General features: G+C 46.8%; 3 protein-coding genes; 2 read left to right on the forward strand and 1 right to left on the reverse strand.

Moving 5' to 3' along the window:
• The first annotated feature begins 2,077 nt into the window (after window positions 1-2,077).
• Window positions 2,078-3,785, forward strand: GSTUM_00009481001 (uncharacterized protein). XM_002840734.2 has 5 exons: window positions 2,078-2,438; window positions 2,513-2,525; window positions 2,690-3,079; window positions 3,145-3,225; window positions 3,287-3,785. The coding sequence occupies exons 1-5, from the start codon at window positions 2,418-2,420 to the stop codon at window positions 3,418-3,420; spliced, it is 639 nt and encodes a 212-aa protein (XP_002840780.1). The 5' UTR covers window positions 2,078-2,417; the 3' UTR covers window positions 3,421-3,785.
• A 211-nt stretch (window positions 3,786-3,996) lies between these two features.
• On the reverse strand, window positions 3,997-4,994 carry GSTUM_00009483001 (uncharacterized protein). XM_002840735.2 has 3 exons: window positions 4,856-4,994; window positions 4,535-4,754; window positions 3,997-4,447 (listed from the first exon to the last, which is right to left on the reverse strand). The coding sequence occupies exons 1-3, from the start codon at window positions 4,867-4,869 to the stop codon at window positions 4,043-4,045; spliced, it is 639 nt and encodes a 212-aa protein (XP_002840781.1). The 5' UTR covers window positions 4,870-4,994; the 3' UTR covers window positions 3,997-4,042.
• A 10,159-nt stretch (window positions 4,995-15,153) lies between these two features.
• Window positions 15,154-18,412, forward strand: GSTUM_00009484001 (uncharacterized protein; the record flags this gene model as incomplete). XM_002840736.2 has 5 exons in its annotated part: window positions 15,154-15,554; window positions 15,607-16,309; window positions 16,370-17,098; window positions 17,156-17,281; window positions 17,407-18,412. 5 exons carry the CDS (start codon window positions 15,154-15,156, stop codon window positions 17,641-17,643), a joined length of 2,196 nt encoding a protein of 731 aa, XP_002840782.1. The 3' UTR covers window positions 17,644-18,412.
• Between the last annotated feature and the right edge of the window lie 1,059 nt (window positions 18,413-19,471).

Raw genomic sequence — 19,471 nt, forward strand, 5'->3', positions numbered from 1 at the left:
ATGAGAAGGCTTCTTGTGTATTTTCAAAGTTATATATGAAGTACCAGGTTTTATGATGTTTGGGCAAGTAACCCGTCTACTTCACTCAGTATTGAAGGTTACCATAGAAGAAGTGGAAATTGATTATTTCATCGTGTTCATATTCTGGTTCTCCATCATATTCGATTAGAGGTAGAGTAACTATTACTTGTAAGGAAAACTTGTTATCGTAGTTTAGTTCATAGAGTGAGATGTGGAAAGTATTATGTATTCTCACTAAGGGAGGAAGATCAAGCTTATAAGCTTAGTTGCCTATTTTTTTAAGTATCCAGAATGGTCTGATTTTCTTCTAGTCCAGTTTCTTTGATAGCCTTATTGTATAGATATTACATAGTAGCAACTACACCATATCTTGCATGAGTATATTTGCATCAGACCTCACTTGTTTATCACACAGTTCTTTCTACCATTGCTGTGCTTGACTCATTTCATATCTTAATATTTCGTGTTGTTTTTCCATCTTCATTTTGTCCATCATCACACCATGAATTATATGATTTGTAACTCGATGCTGTGGATGTTGTCTATAATTCGCAAAGAATGCTGTCATGCCTCTCATTTCTTGTTTTCCATTGTTGTATGTGAACCCAGCCATTGATAACAGCTTAGGTGAATTATCTTGCTGATAATTGACATAGACCCATAAATATTGCTCAAGTATTGCATTTACCTATTCTGTTTGTTCATCGGTCTACGCTGAAATACGATGTTCTACCGATTTTGTATCCCCATTTCTCCTGTTACTTTTTTCAATAATCCTGATATAAATAGTATTCCTCGATCTGTAATAATATTCTTGAGAAGGCCATGCTGTCGAAAAATATCTTGCAAGAAAGTTCATATAAAATCTCATATATCTGTCACAAATGTGGATTGGCACAGACAAGGTTTTCACATTACTTATGATTATGAGTCATAGGTCAGTTATCCTTTTGCGCTTATGACTCATTTAGGTCATATGACTTGTTATGTTATAATTTATTATGTTTTGTACATGACTCGATTATGAGTCGAGGATCTAGCTCACAAGAGGTTAGAATAGACATTAGTTCATAGGCATTAGTCAAATGAGATATGGAGAAGGAAGGCAATGTGAGAGGATTAGGTAGCTGTGGAAAGGGGAGCAGGAAAGAGGAGAAAATGGGTTTTCAGATACCCATATGAGAAATAGAATAAAGATTCTGTTAAACCTAAGGCTAGGAGAGGGGAGAGAGGAATTAGCCAAATGATGACTTGTTGTTTTTATAGTCAAACTCAGGTCTTTTTTTGCCTGTTTTTCCTGATCCTTCTTCTGCTAAGGGTGGAGTTACTGGGAAGTCAATTATTGATATTTATGATTATTATAACTTTCTAGAAATATAGGAGAATATCAGAGAAAAGGCTGGAGAAGAAGAGGTATTTTTTATCATTGACAATGCTAAGACTCACCTGCCTTTTAGGAGATGGCTCAGAGGGCAGGGAATTACACTGATGGAAATTCCTGCCTATTCACCAGATCTCAATCTAATTGAAAATATTTGGTCTCTGGTGAAATGTAAGCTTCACAAGCACTACCCTGAGCTATATCTTATGAAAGGTGATGTCAATGTGGTCAAGAAGGCAATGGCAGAGGCCATCACTCATTGTTGGGAACTTCTTGACCCAAAGGTTTTTGATACTTTAGCTGGATCAGTAGTGGATAGAATAGAGGCAATTATTATATTAAGGCTGATGGATGGTATACCAAATATTAATTTCTACTATGTATTTACATCTTTTAATTTTTCTTTTGGTTTTCATGATAGTGGATTGGTGGGTGAGTGTTGTTGTCATCGCCGAAGATTTTCCTCTGTTGAATCGCAGTTAATTTTGTCCATGCACAATACCATGATATTGTAAAGAAAACCCCGTCAGAACTGCTTGCCCCGACTCAAGGCTTCTGATTGGCTCTTATCTCTTTTGCTGTACCCTTGAGTTGATTAGTCATCACGTAAGCCCCTTGGATTGGACACCCAATTTAGAAAGGGAAGCCCTTCGCCGAGCGGCCCTCCACCGCTCGGCGACACTTCCTTACCTGTGTGTTCAGCCAACCCAGTGAACATAATCTCGCACTGTTGAAATCACGTTCCGTTATTCACGATCCGACCAACCTTTGAAACAACCTCGGAAACCTTTGTGTCCCGCTACCGTTTTTCTGTCCTCCGTCCCCAAAATTTCCCCGCTGTCAGCTTTACTACCTGCAGACAACACCTCACCGCTTCTGTCTCCTATAACCCCTTCATCCTCCTCAGTCCTTTGCACCAGTTCCCTACCTTTTGCGATACCTCCCGAAGATACCATACAGTATCTGTCATCTCCTTCCCATCAGGAACACCCCCGTTTTCCCCAAATAATTCATCATGGCGAACGACGAGTATGATGTGAGTTTTACCATCCCCTTCCCTTATCCTGCTCCCTCCTCCGGTAAAACTTACAAAATTACGCCATTTCCTAGTTTCTATTCAAAGGTACGACCCAAGAAAAAATAGCACTCCATCCCCTAAGAGCCTTATGACGATGCCCCATTTGTGACCGCCATCGCGTATCATCTACATCGTTTGATGATACTAGTGCGGCTCTTGCATTTATTGCCCTACCATTCGAGATAATCTATTAACAATCTGCGATCTAGTTGTCCTCATTGGAGACTCTGGTGTTGGAAAGTCCAATCTTCTCAGTCGCTTCACTCGTAACGAGTTTAACTTGGACTCTAAGTCGACTATTGGTGTTGAATTTGCCACTCGTTCTATCCAGGTCGATACCAAAACCATCAAAGCCCAGATTTGGGACACCGCTGGCCAAGAACGCTACCGTGCCATCACCTCTGCCTATTACCGGGGAGCTGTTGGGGCTCTGCTAGTCTACGATATCTCTAAACAAATCACCTATGATAATGTTACTCGCTGGCTCAAGGAACTCAGGGACCATGCTGACAACAATATTGTGATCATGCTGGTTGGCAACAAGAGCGATTTGAGGCACCTAAGAGCTGTTCCGACTGAGGATGCAAAGAATTTTGCGGGTGGGTCTCGTGCTAACCTTAAATAACGGGGATCTATATATTAGGATTGTTCTGACACCCCGCAGCCGAGAACCACCTTTCCTTCATTGAAACGTCGGCCCTCGATTCTACGAATGTTGAGCTTGCTTTCCAAACAATTTTAACAGGTATGTGTCACATGACGTTTGCATGGCAAAGCAACAAAAGAACCTAAGCAGGCGCTATTAGAAATCTACCGAATCGTCTCCAGTAAAGCTCTAGACGGGGGAGACCAGCATCAAGTCAGCCAACCCGGAAGTAGTCAGCCCCTTCATATCACCCCCACAGCCGAAAACTCTACCAAGGATACCAAGTGCTGTTGAGTTGTTAGAACTTTCTTTGCATCCCTCCCTTCGAGAAAATGGGATTGAAAGGTAAGGGTGGCACAACGCCGAGTGGGTGGCAGGTTGAAACTTGAAATTTATGTTCTGTTCTTTCCACTTCTCTGTACGTACACTACAAACACCTGATTTGGATGAGTGTTCAAGGAGCTCGGGGCTTAGATTGAGCTGGATCAAGATAAAGTCACGACGAAACACGAATGCACGGGAAACTGACTTTTACTTACATCTGGGGTTGTTGGGATTTTCTTGTTTCTTTCTCACTTCAACAGGATAGTGCTTTTGTTGTTTTTACCCCTATGTTCTCTACATTGATTTATTTTAACCTCTATGTCTAATCTTCCTAAGTCTCATTCTCTAGTCTTCGTTAACAATTGTATCCCAACGATGTAATTGAGGTTGGATGTTGCAGTCGTGGCTATGACTTACACTCAGTAAGATACATGGATCCCATGATCGAGTATAGTATTCCTGCAACTTTGCGTGCGAATTTCACCCTCATAACTTGATAACCAACGTCCTGAGCATTTCTCATAATGGTAATTGCAGTGCTGTTCCTTTTTTTTTTCCCTTTCTGCTTTCAAAGCATTCTCTACTCTATGTATTATATCCCATTTTCTGCAAGACCACCGGCGAGTAAAATATATGCCGTTACCCAACCCAAAGAGATAGCCCTTTTAACCATTCCCCCATCCCAATCCGCACCTCGAAAGCACCGTAATACGCACCAGAACCCCCCCCCCCCCCCCGGCACACACCCCTTTTGTAAAATTCCCCCTTTCCCCAGGAACCCGGTCCCCCTCTTAAAAAGCCCAAAATACCCAAAAATTTCCCCAATCGCCATCAAGAACAGTACCCACGCCTTCCAACCCACCCCAGCCCTCTTCGCCATGCGCAGCATATTGTTCATTGTCCCCCTAAGTCGTATCCGCGTATTATCAAAAGAATCATTCATGCTCGCCATAAGCGTAGAAGAAGACCTGACCTCGTCGCCGATAGCCTCGGTAATCTATACTCCCCCCCCCCAGCCCATATATATTAGCATCTTCCCCCACCCCGCTTCCATCGTGGGAGACAGATTGGGTTAAAAACATACCTCCTTCAACATCTTGACCTTAGCGCTCAACCCCTCGACCTGTGCGTCATTCTGTGACTCTAGCTCTTCCATTACAGAGGCACTGTATTGGCCTCTCGAGTTGGGCGTTGCAGGTCGGTACTGTGCCGTTCCTCTGGGGGGCGCGCCGCTACCGCCATTCGGGTCGCCGAAGAGTTGCGCTCGAGCATCGCGTTGGTGGAGGTACGAGCCGTAACGATTACTGCAGGCCCGTTTAGTTGGCCCGTGAAGCAAGGAGGAGGAGGAGGAGGCCCAAAACGGCTGACAGAAAAGCGAGCGATGGACAGGGATGGGGGAAGTCACCTTGATGAAGCCATCCTTCCCGTCTCCTGATCCCCTGTTTAGGTGGTTTATCGAGGCTCGTTCAATCCCACGACCACCTACTTTGGAAGAAAATGTGGAAGGAAAATACCACAAAAGACTCTACTGGAAACCGATCGACTGATGGATTGATTGATGGAGTTGAATGCGCCGAGCCTGCCCTTGTATGATACTGTAGGTTGGTTCAGTCACGTGTCACTTACTCTGGCAAGTTGGCCTTAAGATACCGGTACATGTGCTCGAGCATTCAACAAAAAAAACTCAGTGCGGCTACAGCATCGTGGGTTAGGTGAAGTCGAGTTAAGCGAGGCCACCCCCGTTGTAAATTTACCCAGAAGATAATGCGAAACTCGTGTTCATAATTCAAAAAAGAAAAAGAAAAGTAACAACTACACTTTACAGCAACGGGTCCCAATCCACCTGTTTTGGAATGGCCTATCTATGTCGACTTGTGTGGGGAAGAAAGGCGGGGGACGGGGGGGGAAGAATACCCACCGAGAAATGATTCCGCTATCCGGATTTTGTTTTTTCCTCTCTATTCGTTCATTCTCCCATACTATTCCCGCTTCTTCCTCTCCTCCTTCCTCTTCACCTCATTGCAAGCCCGGTTTTGCTTTCTCCAGGTTTCGCAGATTACGGTACGGGAACGGCGCGTCGGGGGCTTGGGTTGACGGATAAATGGATGGGTGGGTAAATTTAGAGGGTTCCGCTCCCTCGTCTTCTTTCGTTTCGTCACGTTTTTTTTTTCTTGTTTTTTTCTCCCCTCTCCAAACCCCCGTTTCTTTTTAAGGTTTTCCGGGATGGGTGAAGAAGGGATGAGGGGCAGGCAAAATAAGAAAGCATGAAGGAGAGGAAAAGAAAAAGAAAAAAAAGCATGGGGCTGTTTGCGGCTTGTGTATCTTGTTGCTATGATGCTGTATGCGGTGCATTAATATGTAGTTATACGGTACTCGCAGAGTCTCGTGCCTCTTTGGTACTTGGTGTGATACTTGGAAGGGAAGGACATGGAGTGGGTGAGGGGTTGTATGTTGGTGCTCGTCCTTTGGGGGCTTGGAGCTGGGAAATCTCAAAGTGGAAGCCATAAGAGTGGGATTCACTAATTGGGGTAAAGAATGCCAATTCAAGAAGGCTGGTGCATTTTCGCTGCGGTGATGGTTTGATTGATTTTCGGTCCGATCAAAACCGATGATGTGAACCCGGTGATGGGAAGGTTCTTTTCTCTCCTTTCATTCTGATCCGGGAATAGATAAAGGATATAATGCCCTGTTTCTTGTAATCCAATTTCATTGCTCGTTGGAGTTATTCCACCCGAGAACAGACTTTGCCTGTGCTTCCAATAGTGAAATGGTACAGTACAGTACTTGTACAATATACCATACCGGCAATGTGATACAAGTTCAAGTGAATTGATTGATAGTAATCGCCTCGGAAATTCACTGCTTCCATCCAAAATGTCACACCAGAAGCACTGTGAGTGCCTTTACTTGGTTTGCTAGTATCGGAACTTGTAATTCCACTCGATCTAGGTTCCATGTCCAAGGTGTTTCGGGCCCTCTAGTCCGTAATCCAGCACCCCCATATTGACCCGGAACAGGTACTCTTCGATATTCCTGATTGGGACCTCATGATTCGACCAGTGCTCTCCCGTAGCAGAAGTGGTGTCTGATACCTCAGATGATTTGCCCGGGTGTGCGGGGGAAAGCTCCCGTTGTGCATACAGCGACCCAGAACCACCCCTCCTGCCCTCCTCCCTCTCCCCTCCCACACCCCTCCCGTTCTCCCTTCTCGCCTCGCCATGTAAGGGGTTCACCCAATTCGGCTGAGGTCCATAAAACAGGCTTCCCCGCATACCGGCGTGTCCACTCGAAACATGCGGAACTCCGGGTGCATACTACGCTTCACAATGTCACTGAGAGTGCCCCTCCTTTTTCTCGCTATACGTACCTTCGAGTTTCGATTATGCACAGCAGAAGCAGAGTCCTTCAGCTTATCGATAATGGACAGCTTACTTGCTGCTGTACAACCTCGTGACCAGTTGGGGTTGGCCATTCCAGTCACCCATCGATGCGGAGAGACTTGGTTTCCTGCGCCCAGATAGAAAAGAAAAAAACAAGTACTGCGCACTACAGCCTACCGGCATGATCGGCAATTCACCGCATGTGTGCTTCTCGGTCCGTGACGTAGCAGAGAGGACTTTTGGCCTCAGCCTATCACTACCAGTCACTCAGCATCTGGGATTCGTATTTGTGATTGCTGCTTTGACCAGAGGGAAACCCCCACACCCCTCAGCCCAGCTCAGCACACCCAGCGAGCCAACGAGCCAGCATTAAAGCATTCGAACACAAGGCAAAAAGCAGAAACTTGCATCTCCAATCCATGAGCTCCTATTCGTAAGGCTCGTAGTTGAAACTTAAACTTTCCGAGGAAATCTCCTGCCGAAACTTGCATTGACTTCTCCACCAATTCCCCCCCCCTCCTCCCCTCCTCTCCCCTCATCTCTTCGTGTCAATGATCAAGTGGGTAGGAAATTCGAGACCCGTTGCCTTGCGGAGGAGAGCCAAATAGGATTTCTCGCTGATTTGTTTGACCTGACCTCCTAGGCATCATGCAGGGTCGGCAGATTTTGAGCGAATTTTTTTCAAAAAAAAAACCCCTTCCCCCCCTCCTCCACACACAGATGAATGGGGTTTCCGAGACTTCTGATTATGGCGAATGAAAAGGTGCGTGATAGACAAAGTCCCTACGATCAGTGATGTTGACTTAACTGTTTGACTCCCTTGCTTGACTATCTGCTCTCGTTCTCCCTCTTGCCCCCTTCTTGCTTCCGAACCTCCCTTGCTGCAGTCAGAAATGGGCTTTCAGATTGCCCTAGGGTCTGGTCTTTCACATATCCGTAATGTAGGAAAAAAGGGATTAAACCCAGCAGTGCATCAAGCCCCTGATCCGATACTATGTGAGTCGCGACACCGCATCATGATTCTTCAACGTGAGGCTGTCCAATCCCCCCTCCATCACCGTTCCCCATTTCTCTCTAACCGATAATTAGCTATTATTGTCACGAGATATCACTCGGTTATATCGGCCGGTTCACACAAAGAAAAGAGCCCGTCATTACTCCCCACTACTTCCCAAGCCCCTTGGGGCCGAGGAAAGCCGAACCTTGCCCGAGATGCTGGAAATTCTGCGAGAGCTTACTTGTTCTATACCCGGCAGTTCCCTATCAGTTGCGATGCCTCTTGACACCCAGTATTGGGATCGAATTTTGCTTGTTCATCAGTCCACAGTGTCGATACCAACCCCTCTCCAAATCATTCCACAATTGCAACATTGACATTTGCATACTGTTCAATGTTCAATCCGTAGCCTTATCTTATAATAAACGGTTTGTTCCTTTCTTTCTTTCTTTCTCACTTTGTTTGCTAGGAAGAAGAAAAAAAGACCGCATATGGGACAAGGAAAATTCAAAGAATTCGAGGGTAAAGCAGGAGGGTAAATGTGGGGCTTTTTCCCCTCTTTTATTATCGCGCCCACCTCCCTCCATGTATGATACCCACCCACACAGTGCTATCCCGCGATACCACAGCAACACCGTGATTATCAATCCGATCACATTTGGCTCAACCGAATATTCCTGTACTCATCCTCAATTGGTGTATCTGGCGTTATTAGAGCTGGTCCTTATAACACTGAAATTTCGTTGCTCAGTAATGTTGTGGATGTGGATCGAGTGATGCCCTACCTTCGAATACCCCCGCTATTCCGAAAACACCCCCACGCTTGTAGAAGTCGTTCCTTTTTCTGACAATACTTTCCTCCAGAGATCTTCCACCCAAAAACCACCTGGTCGATGCTGCAAGCCCTAGCGAGCTGAAGCCTTAAAATTAACTGATAGGCGAATCATAACATCCCATGACCGGATTATCGTCTTCCGTACTTCCGTGCTACCTGTAAGTTATCTATATAAGCCCACCGGACGTGAGGCCAAGGGCTCGAATGTATCCCACTACCGATATGCGGAAACTCGATTGGCTACAGTGACTGAGCCCTACGATCCAATCTTCATCAAGCCCGAGCTTGTGTGCATTCAGCTGTAGCTTTCTTTTCTTCTTCCGGTTAGCGATGACCTGGTGGTGGCTCTCATAGGTAATACGAGATCTTGCATATAGGAGGATCATCAATTTCAATGTCAACAGCTTCTCGTCGATACGCTGGGACTCCAAAAAGAAAAGAAAAGAAAGAAAGACATTGAAGGGAGAGGAATAGACTAGCATGGGCACGGTCTACCACATTCCCGGTTACCGCGGCTCAGCAGTTTCTCAGGATCCTCGGGGTTCCCAGATTCATAAGCTCCGATAAAGTAGGGCTAAAGGTCCCGGAGGTGTGGGGTTTTATTTTCGCCCGAATCTTAGTGGCGCTTCCAATTTTTACGAGCATCATATTATTATTACAGTATCATACAGCTAGTGAGTGGACGGAAGATCTTGGCACCCCCCCGCGCCTCCTCCACTCCGCACTATCATACTTTGTGAGCATGTATCAAGGACTTTCAATACAAATAAAAATATATTGGTCATTAAATCAAAGTAGGAGGTCCATGGGAACTTATCTTCCAACAAATTTTTTGCATTAAAAAATGCTGTCAAGAATGCCTGAGATGTTTTGTTCTGGGGAAGGGATGCCTCGGAATTTGTATGAGAGCTCCATACAAAAGATACATTCGTACAATGTCAGTTGTGATATATCTGCGATAATCTTCGACCAATGCAAGAGCATAAAAAGGCTATCCAATAAAATTTCACCTCATGGAAAGTTCCTACTATCAGCAAGAATTACCGTATCCTCATTGTTTGCTCCATAAAACATGTTCATCGAACCGGTGGAGTGGGGTATCATACCTTCGGCGCAAAACGGGGGGTGCCAAAATCTTCCACTAACCAGCACGAACACTGGTCCGGTAAAATTTCGTGTACTAGTACGAGTACAATAATCCACAATCTCCGCACAGGGGCTAATCTCCGTGTTCAGAGACAAAACCCCTCAAGAAGGAATAATGTTCACCTGACATGGTATGGCTTGAGTGTGCTAACCAGGTTACAGTACCGAGATTTCGAACCCCAGCCATACTGCATTAGGCGAATATTATTCCTTCTTGAGGGGTTTTGTCTCTGAACACGGAGATTAGCCCCTGCGCGGAGATAGTGTATTATACGAGATTCACTGTATCCTCGCCCGCCAATAAGTTAAATTAGTGCGACGAAGTCGTTTTCGAATTTTGGTCTCACCCACATCATCATCACCATCGCCACCACCATTGTTGGGAGAGAGGAGTATCGTTGTGTATGTACGAGTACCATACTTCACTCTCGGTCACGTCGCCCCCTTTCAACAACACATTCGCGCCGGGTACTCGAGTAGACGCCGGCGGATCGGATGCCCCATCCAGTGTCCGGGAATTCATTGTGCAAGAGTACGCCACCGCACAGTTTTGTACGAGTACTCGAGTACTCAAGTACCAGTGCTGTGCGTGGTTCTGTGACCCGATTCTACTCGAGTACAGGAAGTACGAGCACATTGGGGCAGCCCGTTATGTATCTTTTTTCCCACCAGTTGGGTTTTCTTTGCTTTTTGATGCTGAGTTGGCAATAGAACCATGTTGAGTCGACCCAACCTCCAAGGATCCAACAAAACCGAAGGCGGGCAACAAGAGGCGGCCCGCGTCTGGCCGCCTTTCACAACATACCTATACGAGTCGAGAGCTCCCAAGCGTTGTCGTGGATCTTTTGTTCGTCATTGGAGCGTTGCCAAGCGCTACAACAGACCTATCATATGCTGGTGCAAAGGGTGGCAAGAAATTATGGAACAGTTATTCGAGGTTAGCCGGCCAAATATCCGTCTGTCCATTCCTGTTGATGGCTTCCCATCTTTGTCGCCATGCGGATATGACCATGCCAATATGCAGCCTTACTACCAACCTGATATGATTTCAAATCTCGAGTTTCTCTGTTTGAGTCAAGATCAGGTACCCAAGTGTTTCGTACCGCATGATACAGCACTTCGGAGTCAGTGGAAGCAACTTTTTGCCTTACTGAATAGTCTACCTGTCGGAGAGACCATTATGATACGAGTACGACAACAACTCTGCCGTAGAATTAGCAACGAGGAGAGCTTAAGTACCGGTACCGTAGCGGAGTTAGCTATGAAGAGATAAAATTTCCCAAGCCGGGAAAAAAATTGCGTGGGTGTCTGCCAATCCGTCCGTTGTATTCGGAGAAGCGGGGTCTAATGGACATTGCTGTGGCCATGCGAAATAACTCGAGGTACAGTAAGGCCATCCTTAACTCCTGAAGAGGCATTATTCTCCAGAGGCACAGCCGGCTTTAGTGATGACAGTCCGTCCTTTGTAGACCATGCATAAGCAGGAAAAAAGGTAGATAAAAAGAGAGGGAAAGAAAGGCAAAGTGAGAAGATTGCAGTAGCCGTGATTTCCAGGCCAGTGAAACACCTCTCTAGAAACTGGACCCTGAATTTCCCGTTTGATCATCTCTTCATAGGTTTGAGCCGAGTTATAAACGGATGGCAAGGGTAGATGGCGCGGACAGCCACGAGAAGGAACATCACGCAACTGGCGATCCACGACGGGAGGCGGACGGCTGTTCTTGGGCAATTGGGAGAAAGAAGGAAAGGAAAGCTGGCACCGGGGCACAAAATTACACTGTAAACGTCGCCGAATGCATGGATAAGTACCGTAAGGCTCGCCCGACCACCGTACCGTACCCTTTTCCTCCTTCCCCCCTTTCCCCCCATACAGCGCAAATTGAGTGTGTGGGTGTGTGGGTGTGTGGGTGAGTGGGTGAGTGCTGTGGGTGAGTGCTGTGGGTGTGTGCAATCGGACAATCAACCTGTCCTCTACCGTTGGTACGCTTGGGTGCCGCGTGGAGTACCGATCCATGTAAACTCCTAAGGCTAAAGGAGACGGCAGCTTGCGTCTGTCCTGGAGCCCGAAGATGGATACGAGAGAAATTAGCGAGTTTGTTGACATGTACTCGAGTACAAGTATCGTAAGGTATCCTACAATAAACTAGGCCTGGAAATTCATTTTGATTTGGTACTATAGTGTATGAGTACCGGTACTGTACCAGCAGCAGACGTGAATCCGCCTGTACCTTCCAATTATGGCAACAATTCATGTGAACAAATGAGTAAGCCCAGATCGGGCAAGGTATATCAATGCTATCCCCTCCTCTTCCCTAACTCAGCAGAGGGGTACAGTACGGTATGTACCAGTAATACTCGTATCGTAGGTAACTTAGGTAAGAAGACTCTCCTGATTGTGAGGCTATCAATTTGATTCAAGTTTAGACTAGACTACTTCTGACACGACCCTGGAGCGGACGGGTCCAAACACCGCGGGCCCCATGCAATTGGCTGATCGCGATATCCTATGACCGCAGTGCTAGCACGCGCTAAATCTACATTGGAAGTTGTGCTCGAATAGTTTGAGGGTGAAAGAAACGAACGCGGACAAACACCATCCTCATTGCACTATGACCTTACCTTATGATACAGTTCGGCGTTTGTGCTCGAGTATGATAGATAGGAGTAACTTAGACCAGCAACAGCGAATCAGCCCCCATTTTCACCAAACTATGATAGCACCCTGTTGAAGTGAATTCTTTTTTTCTTCCCTTCCGCCGTGATTATCAATGTTTGCCATTCCCGTACCAGCGCCAGGATAATAATAAATTACAATTTAATGAGTGGGAAAGCATTTGCAAAACATGCTGAAGGCTTAACCACAATCCTCAAAACGCACAGTCCACACCTTGTTACATAAGCACTCCTCGCCTAAAGGATCGCTTTTGCGAACATCAACATTTAGCTCTGCAACTCAGACCCCTCCTTCCTCTCACACTAGGCTAACTAATACATGAAGCGCCTAGAGGATTTAACCCAGGATCGATGAGCCTCTTGGATTCTCACCGGAACTCTCCCCGAAATGGTTGCAGTGATTCCCATTGTGGCCCTGAAGCTGCAAATGCAAACGCATCTTTTTCTGGTGGAACATCTTGCCTGGGCTTTTTACATCGCGGTATGTACAACCGTGAGCGCCAAGCGGGCTGAACTTCGTTCGAACCCTTTTACGTCTCTGCTGAGGTTCCGGTGGTGCACATCGCATGAGACTCTCGCCTTGCAGATTATTATCTACAGATCTCCTGCCTCAATTAATTCCTGCGCGGTGGGGGTTTTCAATTGCGGCGGCTTGCTTCTGTAGCATTATTTGGCATCGATGCCCTTGTGTTTTCTGCCACCGCCGCCGCCCGCTCTAGGAGGGGAAAGGGGGGGAACGGTGTTCGTGATAAGGGTACATCCTGGGACTACATCCGAATCCCCCCCTCTGCTCGTACCATCATGCGACAAGCATGTTGTGAGTAAGAAGATGTATTTGCTCTTTTTTGTTTTGGTGATTCTTGTTTTCTTTTCTTTTTTTCACCTAGCTCTCTTGCTCTTACGCGCGGGATGAGGAGATGTCGGCGGTCTTTGTCAAACTTCTGGTTGAAATATATCCCAGTTGCAGCGGCCCTTCTGCCGGCGATATGCGATATCCACATCCCATACCGAGCTCACTGATTGCATGTCGCTCGTCCATATCCAAATACAGTTTCCGATTCTATTCGCAGCGTTGCAATTCTACTACATACTCGCTACTATAGTTTATTTTCTTGTGGAGTCTCGATCTTTTGCGTGGCGACCCTGTTTAGCAGTGCATTCTTTGGAAAGGGTTTAGACGTTGCTGGATTTAGCTGCATCGGAGAGCTTCACTTATAGGGCAGCTCGGCTTATTGGCTTGCTGCCCGATGATCTCCTAGGGGCCTTCATTCATTTTTTTTCCCGCCATCCTTCCCACTTTTTTCTCCTGGGGGCCATTTCTCATTTTTTTTCATTTTTTCCGACTTGTTTTGCCCCCTCCTCCAGCTTTTTGCTCGGCCCAGATATCGAAAACCATTGGAGAGCTTCTGGGTGGCGGGCGTTAAGCAAGTTTCGCTGAATACAGATCGGAATTGATCCAATTGGACGTGGGGATCACTTGTGTGATTGACCGGCCCCAAATGTTAGCCTCACGTGGAATAATACGATGTTTTGGGGAATTAATTTTTGCTCTACACACAATTACCAGTATCATGCATACATTGCATCTTTTTCAGGGTCGGTAACACAGGCCACGCTTCACTGCTTTGCATGAGAGCTGGCTGGATAGGGAAAGGTCTAAAGAGATGCTGTCTCCGGGGAGGATGTTGAGGAGCGACATGACAAGCACACTGTACACAAAAAGCTGGGGGTATCGGCGGTATTCTGGTTACTGGAAAGTAAAGGGCCCGGCAATGAGCGATTTCGGAGTTTCGGGAGCGTATTTAACGTACCGTATGTACAATACAGTCAAAGCATAACAAGAGAAGGAAGAGAAGGAAGAGGATGGAGGGTATAGAATGGGTTCACTGGACACAACGCATATAGGATGACGATGAATGGATGATTGGAGGAGGGTGGGGGAGCGGGGAGTGGGGAATGGAGGGATAGTTGGATAGGATTAGGATTAGACGGATGGAGTGAATGGATTGGACAGGATGTCAGGCTGCAATTCGAGGTGTTGTTATGAAGAAAGCGGGTGGGCGAGAAAAGGTTCGTTCTACTCGAGTATAGGCGAGTGAACCAACGGGTCAAATCCATACAGAGAGGAAGAATTCTAGTTGAGGAGAATCCAGCGCAGGGCGTTATTCCCACTCTATTGTTACTTTGAGTACTTTCCCTCCCTCAGTCTTTTCTTATCATACGCTCTCAAAGCTTCGGCTGTGGCTACCCAACGAGTTACTAGCCTGCCCTGGGATCTCCAGCAGCGTTTTACAGCATGGACCTGCCCGTTTGCGGTGCCTATTTGGACTCTGGCGAGCATTCCCTCTCCGCACCTCTCTCGCTTCATGCTTGTCGGGGGATTTCTATTCACGTTCTCCCACCCTCATTCTTACAAAATTCTACGGTATCCTACCCCCCCCCCAGAAAAACCCTTTCAACAACACCCCCCTACCAATCCTTACCCAACCCTACCCCAACGCAACCCCAATTCTTGGAGCCAGCTCAATACAACCCTCAGTTTCTTGTGGAGATAGATAAAATTCACAGCTCCTGCTGGTCTCGAAGCTGGTCGCTCCTCCCTCCCACAAACCATTTATTTCGCCTTAAAGAATTTACAGTCGCTTGTAACCGTATCACCGGAATCAACAGCAATGCGACCCGAAACCAGAGGATCCGTTACACAGACAGTCTCAGAAAAGCTTAACATCTTTCTCTCGACACCCCCACCGCATCCATTAGACCAATTGTCCATCGATGAGATCAACAAAACCCGCGATGTTATCCTACGTGCCCATTCCTCGATGTCCATTGTATTTAGGACGATAACCTTGGAGGAACCGGCAAAAGTTTTATTATTGCCGTTCTTACAAGCCGAGCACAGAAGAGAGGTGACTAATAGAACTAGAAGGCCCCCGAGACATGCGAGGGTATTGTTTGATGCCATTGGGGAGGATCGCTCTTTGGAGTTATGTGATTCGGTGGTGGATGTGACATTAGGGGAGGAAGTGAGCTTTGATCTTATTGAAAAGAAGTATCACTCGCCTCTAAATGCGTATGATTTACTCCTCTCCTTCGAGCCCTTTTCGCGTCTAAAATAAATGCAGTGATGAAATTGCCATCTTCCCCGATGTGGCAATGGCCTCACCCCTCTTCCAGGAAGCTTTGGCTGAGCTGAACCTACCCGCGAACGTCGTTATCGTTATCGATCCATGGATGTATGGGGGCTGGGAAAATCCTAGAGAAATAAGCCCTCGTTACATGCAAGGGCTGGTTTACGCCCGTGACCCCAAGACAAACAACCCGGATTCAAATCACTATGCATTCCCAATACCCTTAATCCCGGTGATGGACATCTACAAGAGGAAAATCATTCGAGTTGACAAATTAGCTACTGGTGGTAGGGGGGATGGACTCAAATCCGGTACTGGTCCTAAAAACGCTTTGGATCATTGCAGAGCTGTGGAGTACATCCCAGAGTTGGTTGAAGGAGGGCTGAGGCAGGATGTCAAACCACTTAACGTTATCCAGCCCTACGGACCATCATTCACAACTACCGGGTCACTGGTCGAGTGGCAAAAGTGGAGGTTCAGGATCGGATTCAATCCTCGTGAGGGCGCAACAATACACGATGTTTGGTATGACAACAGGAGTGTTTTCTATCGCATGAGCTTCAGCGAGATGTCCGTACCGTATGGAGATCCCAGGGCACCATTCCACAGGAAACAGGCCTTTGATTTTGGAGACGGCGGAGCTGGGCGAGCAGCAAATAATCTCGAACTCGGCTGCGACTGCCTTGGCCTCATCAAGGTAAGTGGTAACCCCTTTGAAATTTTGAGAGTAGGGGTTTTAAATGCTCTCTGTCAACAGTACTTTGATGGGATCATGAACGACACCTCCGGCAAGGGTATTGTCTCGAAAAATGTTGTTTGCATGCACGAAGTCGACGACGGTATCCTGTGGAAACATACAAACTACCGCACAAACCGCGCTGTCGTCACCCGCAACCGGAAATTGATTGTGCAGTTCATCATCACTCTCGCCAACTACGAATACATCTTTGCGTATCACTTCGACCAAGCTGGTGGGATTACCATAGAGACAAGAGCTACAGGTGTTGTTAGCACTGTACCAATCGATCCAGGTACTACCAGCCCATGGGGTAATGTTGTCAGCCCGGGCGCTTTGGCGCAGAACCATCAGCACATATTCTGTGTGCGCATCGACCCAGCGATTGAGGGTCCAAAGAACACCGTAATCCAGGAAGAGTCACATCCTGTTCCTTTCACTCCAGAACTTAATCCTTGGGGAAATGCGTATGAAGTCAGACAAACAATGTTTAAGAGGACGTGTTGGGCAGACGCGGCGCCACATAACGCCAGGCTCTTCAAGATTGTCAACCAGAATGTCCGCAACCCGATAAGTGGTAGGCCTGTGGGATATAAGCTCGTTCCTTCGCCGTCCCAGCTTACCTTAGCCCACCCCGATAGCATCATGGCGAAGCGCATGGCGTATGCAAGCCATCATTTATGGATCACTAGACATCGCGACGGGGAGTTCTGGGCAGCGGGCAGGTTCACCAATCAAAGTTCAGTTGAGGTTTGTTATCAAAATTTACCTCCAGATATATTATACTAACGATTAATCACTCTATAGTCTGGTGGCGTCAAAGATATGATTGAGAGAAATGAAAATATCGAAAATGAGGACCTTGTCATCTGGCACTCCTTTGGCTTAACCCATAACCCTAGGGTGGAAGGTTTGTTTATCTTTCCCAGCCATGTTTGATCACTCGGCTAACTTTGTGAAACAGATTTCCCGGTCATGTGAGCGGCTCTCTGACTCCCCTGCTCTTCGCTTAACTTTTCGCTGACGTGTTTTAATCTAACCCCCTCAGGCCAATCGAGACGCATCAGATTCACCTCAAGCCGGCAGATTTCTTCACCAAAAACCCTGCCATTGATGTTCCCTCGACCAAAAACCAGACGTCCATCCTGTACAAAGTTGGGGGCCTTGTTAGCGGATTCGTGGCGGAGGTTCCCCAGAATAACAAGGAAAGCGAGCGCACCAGACAAGCGAAATTGGTTACCGTGGACGACAGCACAGAGCAGCTCGCGCAAGGGATAAAGAGTTGTTGCATATAGGAAGGCGCTTCGGAGTTCTGTTTTTTATCCTTCCCTCCTACTCCTGCCGTTATTGGTATAATACTTTTTCTGTCACCCACATATATCCGAATGGCAGCAGGAGAGTGGTTTCTTTTCGTCACTTTTTCTTTCCAATGCATTCATAAGGGCGGGCGTTTGCTTCAAGTTACTCCTTCTATTCCATTCCTTCAAGTCAAATACTTCTATCGTACCTATTTCATTTCTTTTTCTCTTCTTTCCTATTTTCGCTTCTGGATCGCCTTTGTCGTGTTAAATTTTTCATTTTGCCTTTCCTTAGTTGTTAAAGGCCGGGTTTTTTCTTTTTTGTCACTGCTACAACGAAATCACGCTATTTAGGTCATGAAGCGACGAAACGATTGACGTTATGATGCCATAGACTCTTTTGTTTTTTATTTTATTATTGACGCTCTTCGTTATTCCTTTTCCCTTACCTTCCTCACTCACCCTTCACTCGAAAGCGTAGTGCGAAAACGCTGCAAGCAGGCTAGGGCGGGAGAGGGAGGGGGGGTAGGGTGTCGAAAACCCTCATTTCTTCAACTTATGGCCCATACGCATGTTTCTCTTTTTATTTCCTTCTCCCTCTCTTTCCACTTCCTTGTCCCCGTCATCACCGCCTTTGTACAGCAACCACACCCATACTAAAAGAGAAGAAAGAGAAGGGAAAAAGAAATTTGTAAATAACTCTCACGTCTCTTCCCCTTCAGTAAGCAAGTTAAGCCTCACGTATTATACAATGCCATATCACAAGTCTATCGCCTTCTTCCCATCATTGCGGAACCAATCAACGAAACCCATCAGAAAATCCTTCGCCAAAATTACCACATTGAACTTTGTGAGGGACCGTACTGTATACCAGTCAATGGAAAAAACCCGGGGATCTAGGGCCCGGCAGATAGGCAGATAGGTAGATAGATATATACCGATGATAGCTTCCCCAGCATACACGCACGGCCACTCTCCAAGGCCAACACAATGATCCTAGCCCCCACCCCCCGCCTTTCTTTCGCAATCATACGGTACGTCTTGCATATATGCCAAGCAGCTATGCCCATACGATGTGTGATATAGACAGTATCCGTTTCCGTATGATACAGTGCAGCAGAGTGAGTTACGAGCAGTTTTATCGAAAGTACCACACTTTTATCTACTCATTGCAGCGCATTGCATCGTATGAGACCACGATGCCGCACACTTGGGCCAAGTTTTGATGAGTAATTTACCCGGATGTGGCTCATGGTGTGTCACTCGGTTTTGCAAATGGTGGTGGTGGTGAGCCTTGTATTCGGGGGGGAGGGGGGGGTATGCCGAGGCGATATGGAGGTCACTACGATAGTACGTCTATATCTGAGTTTTCGCCCTTGGGTATGAATGTCTTTGGTTTTGGTTTCGGTTCCCGAGTGTTGAGATTGGGGGGTTCGTTCCATAATTCATAATGATATCATAGCTAAGAGAGTTTCACTTAATCTTCTCCTCCCCCCCCCCGCCCGGCCAATTCGCCGGGCTAGAGTTCGCGGCACTAAGCCTCTGAGTGGTTTGGAATCGGGACGTAAATTAACAAAGTGGACGGACGGAAGCTGAAGATTTGGAGTTGATCCTGGGGAGGGTTAGGACTGGATAGGGACCCGCAGGCCCCGTTCTCGACACTAATCACTTGAATGCCGACACAGCAAGTCACGGGACCGGCCGGGACCCAGAAAGAGAACCCCAAAAGCGTATATATTATGATTCTGTACCACATCCCTCAATGGGAACGGAAAAAGGGCCGCCATGGTTAGTGAAGCTATTGGTACAGGACACTATATTCATG

Source organism: Tuber melanosporum, assembly GCF_000151645.1.
Source record: "Tuber melanosporum whole genome shotgun sequence assembly, scaffold_57, strain Mel28".
NCBI classification, from domain to species: domain Eukaryota; kingdom Fungi; phylum Ascomycota; class Pezizomycetes; order Pezizales; family Tuberaceae; genus Tuber; species Tuber melanosporum.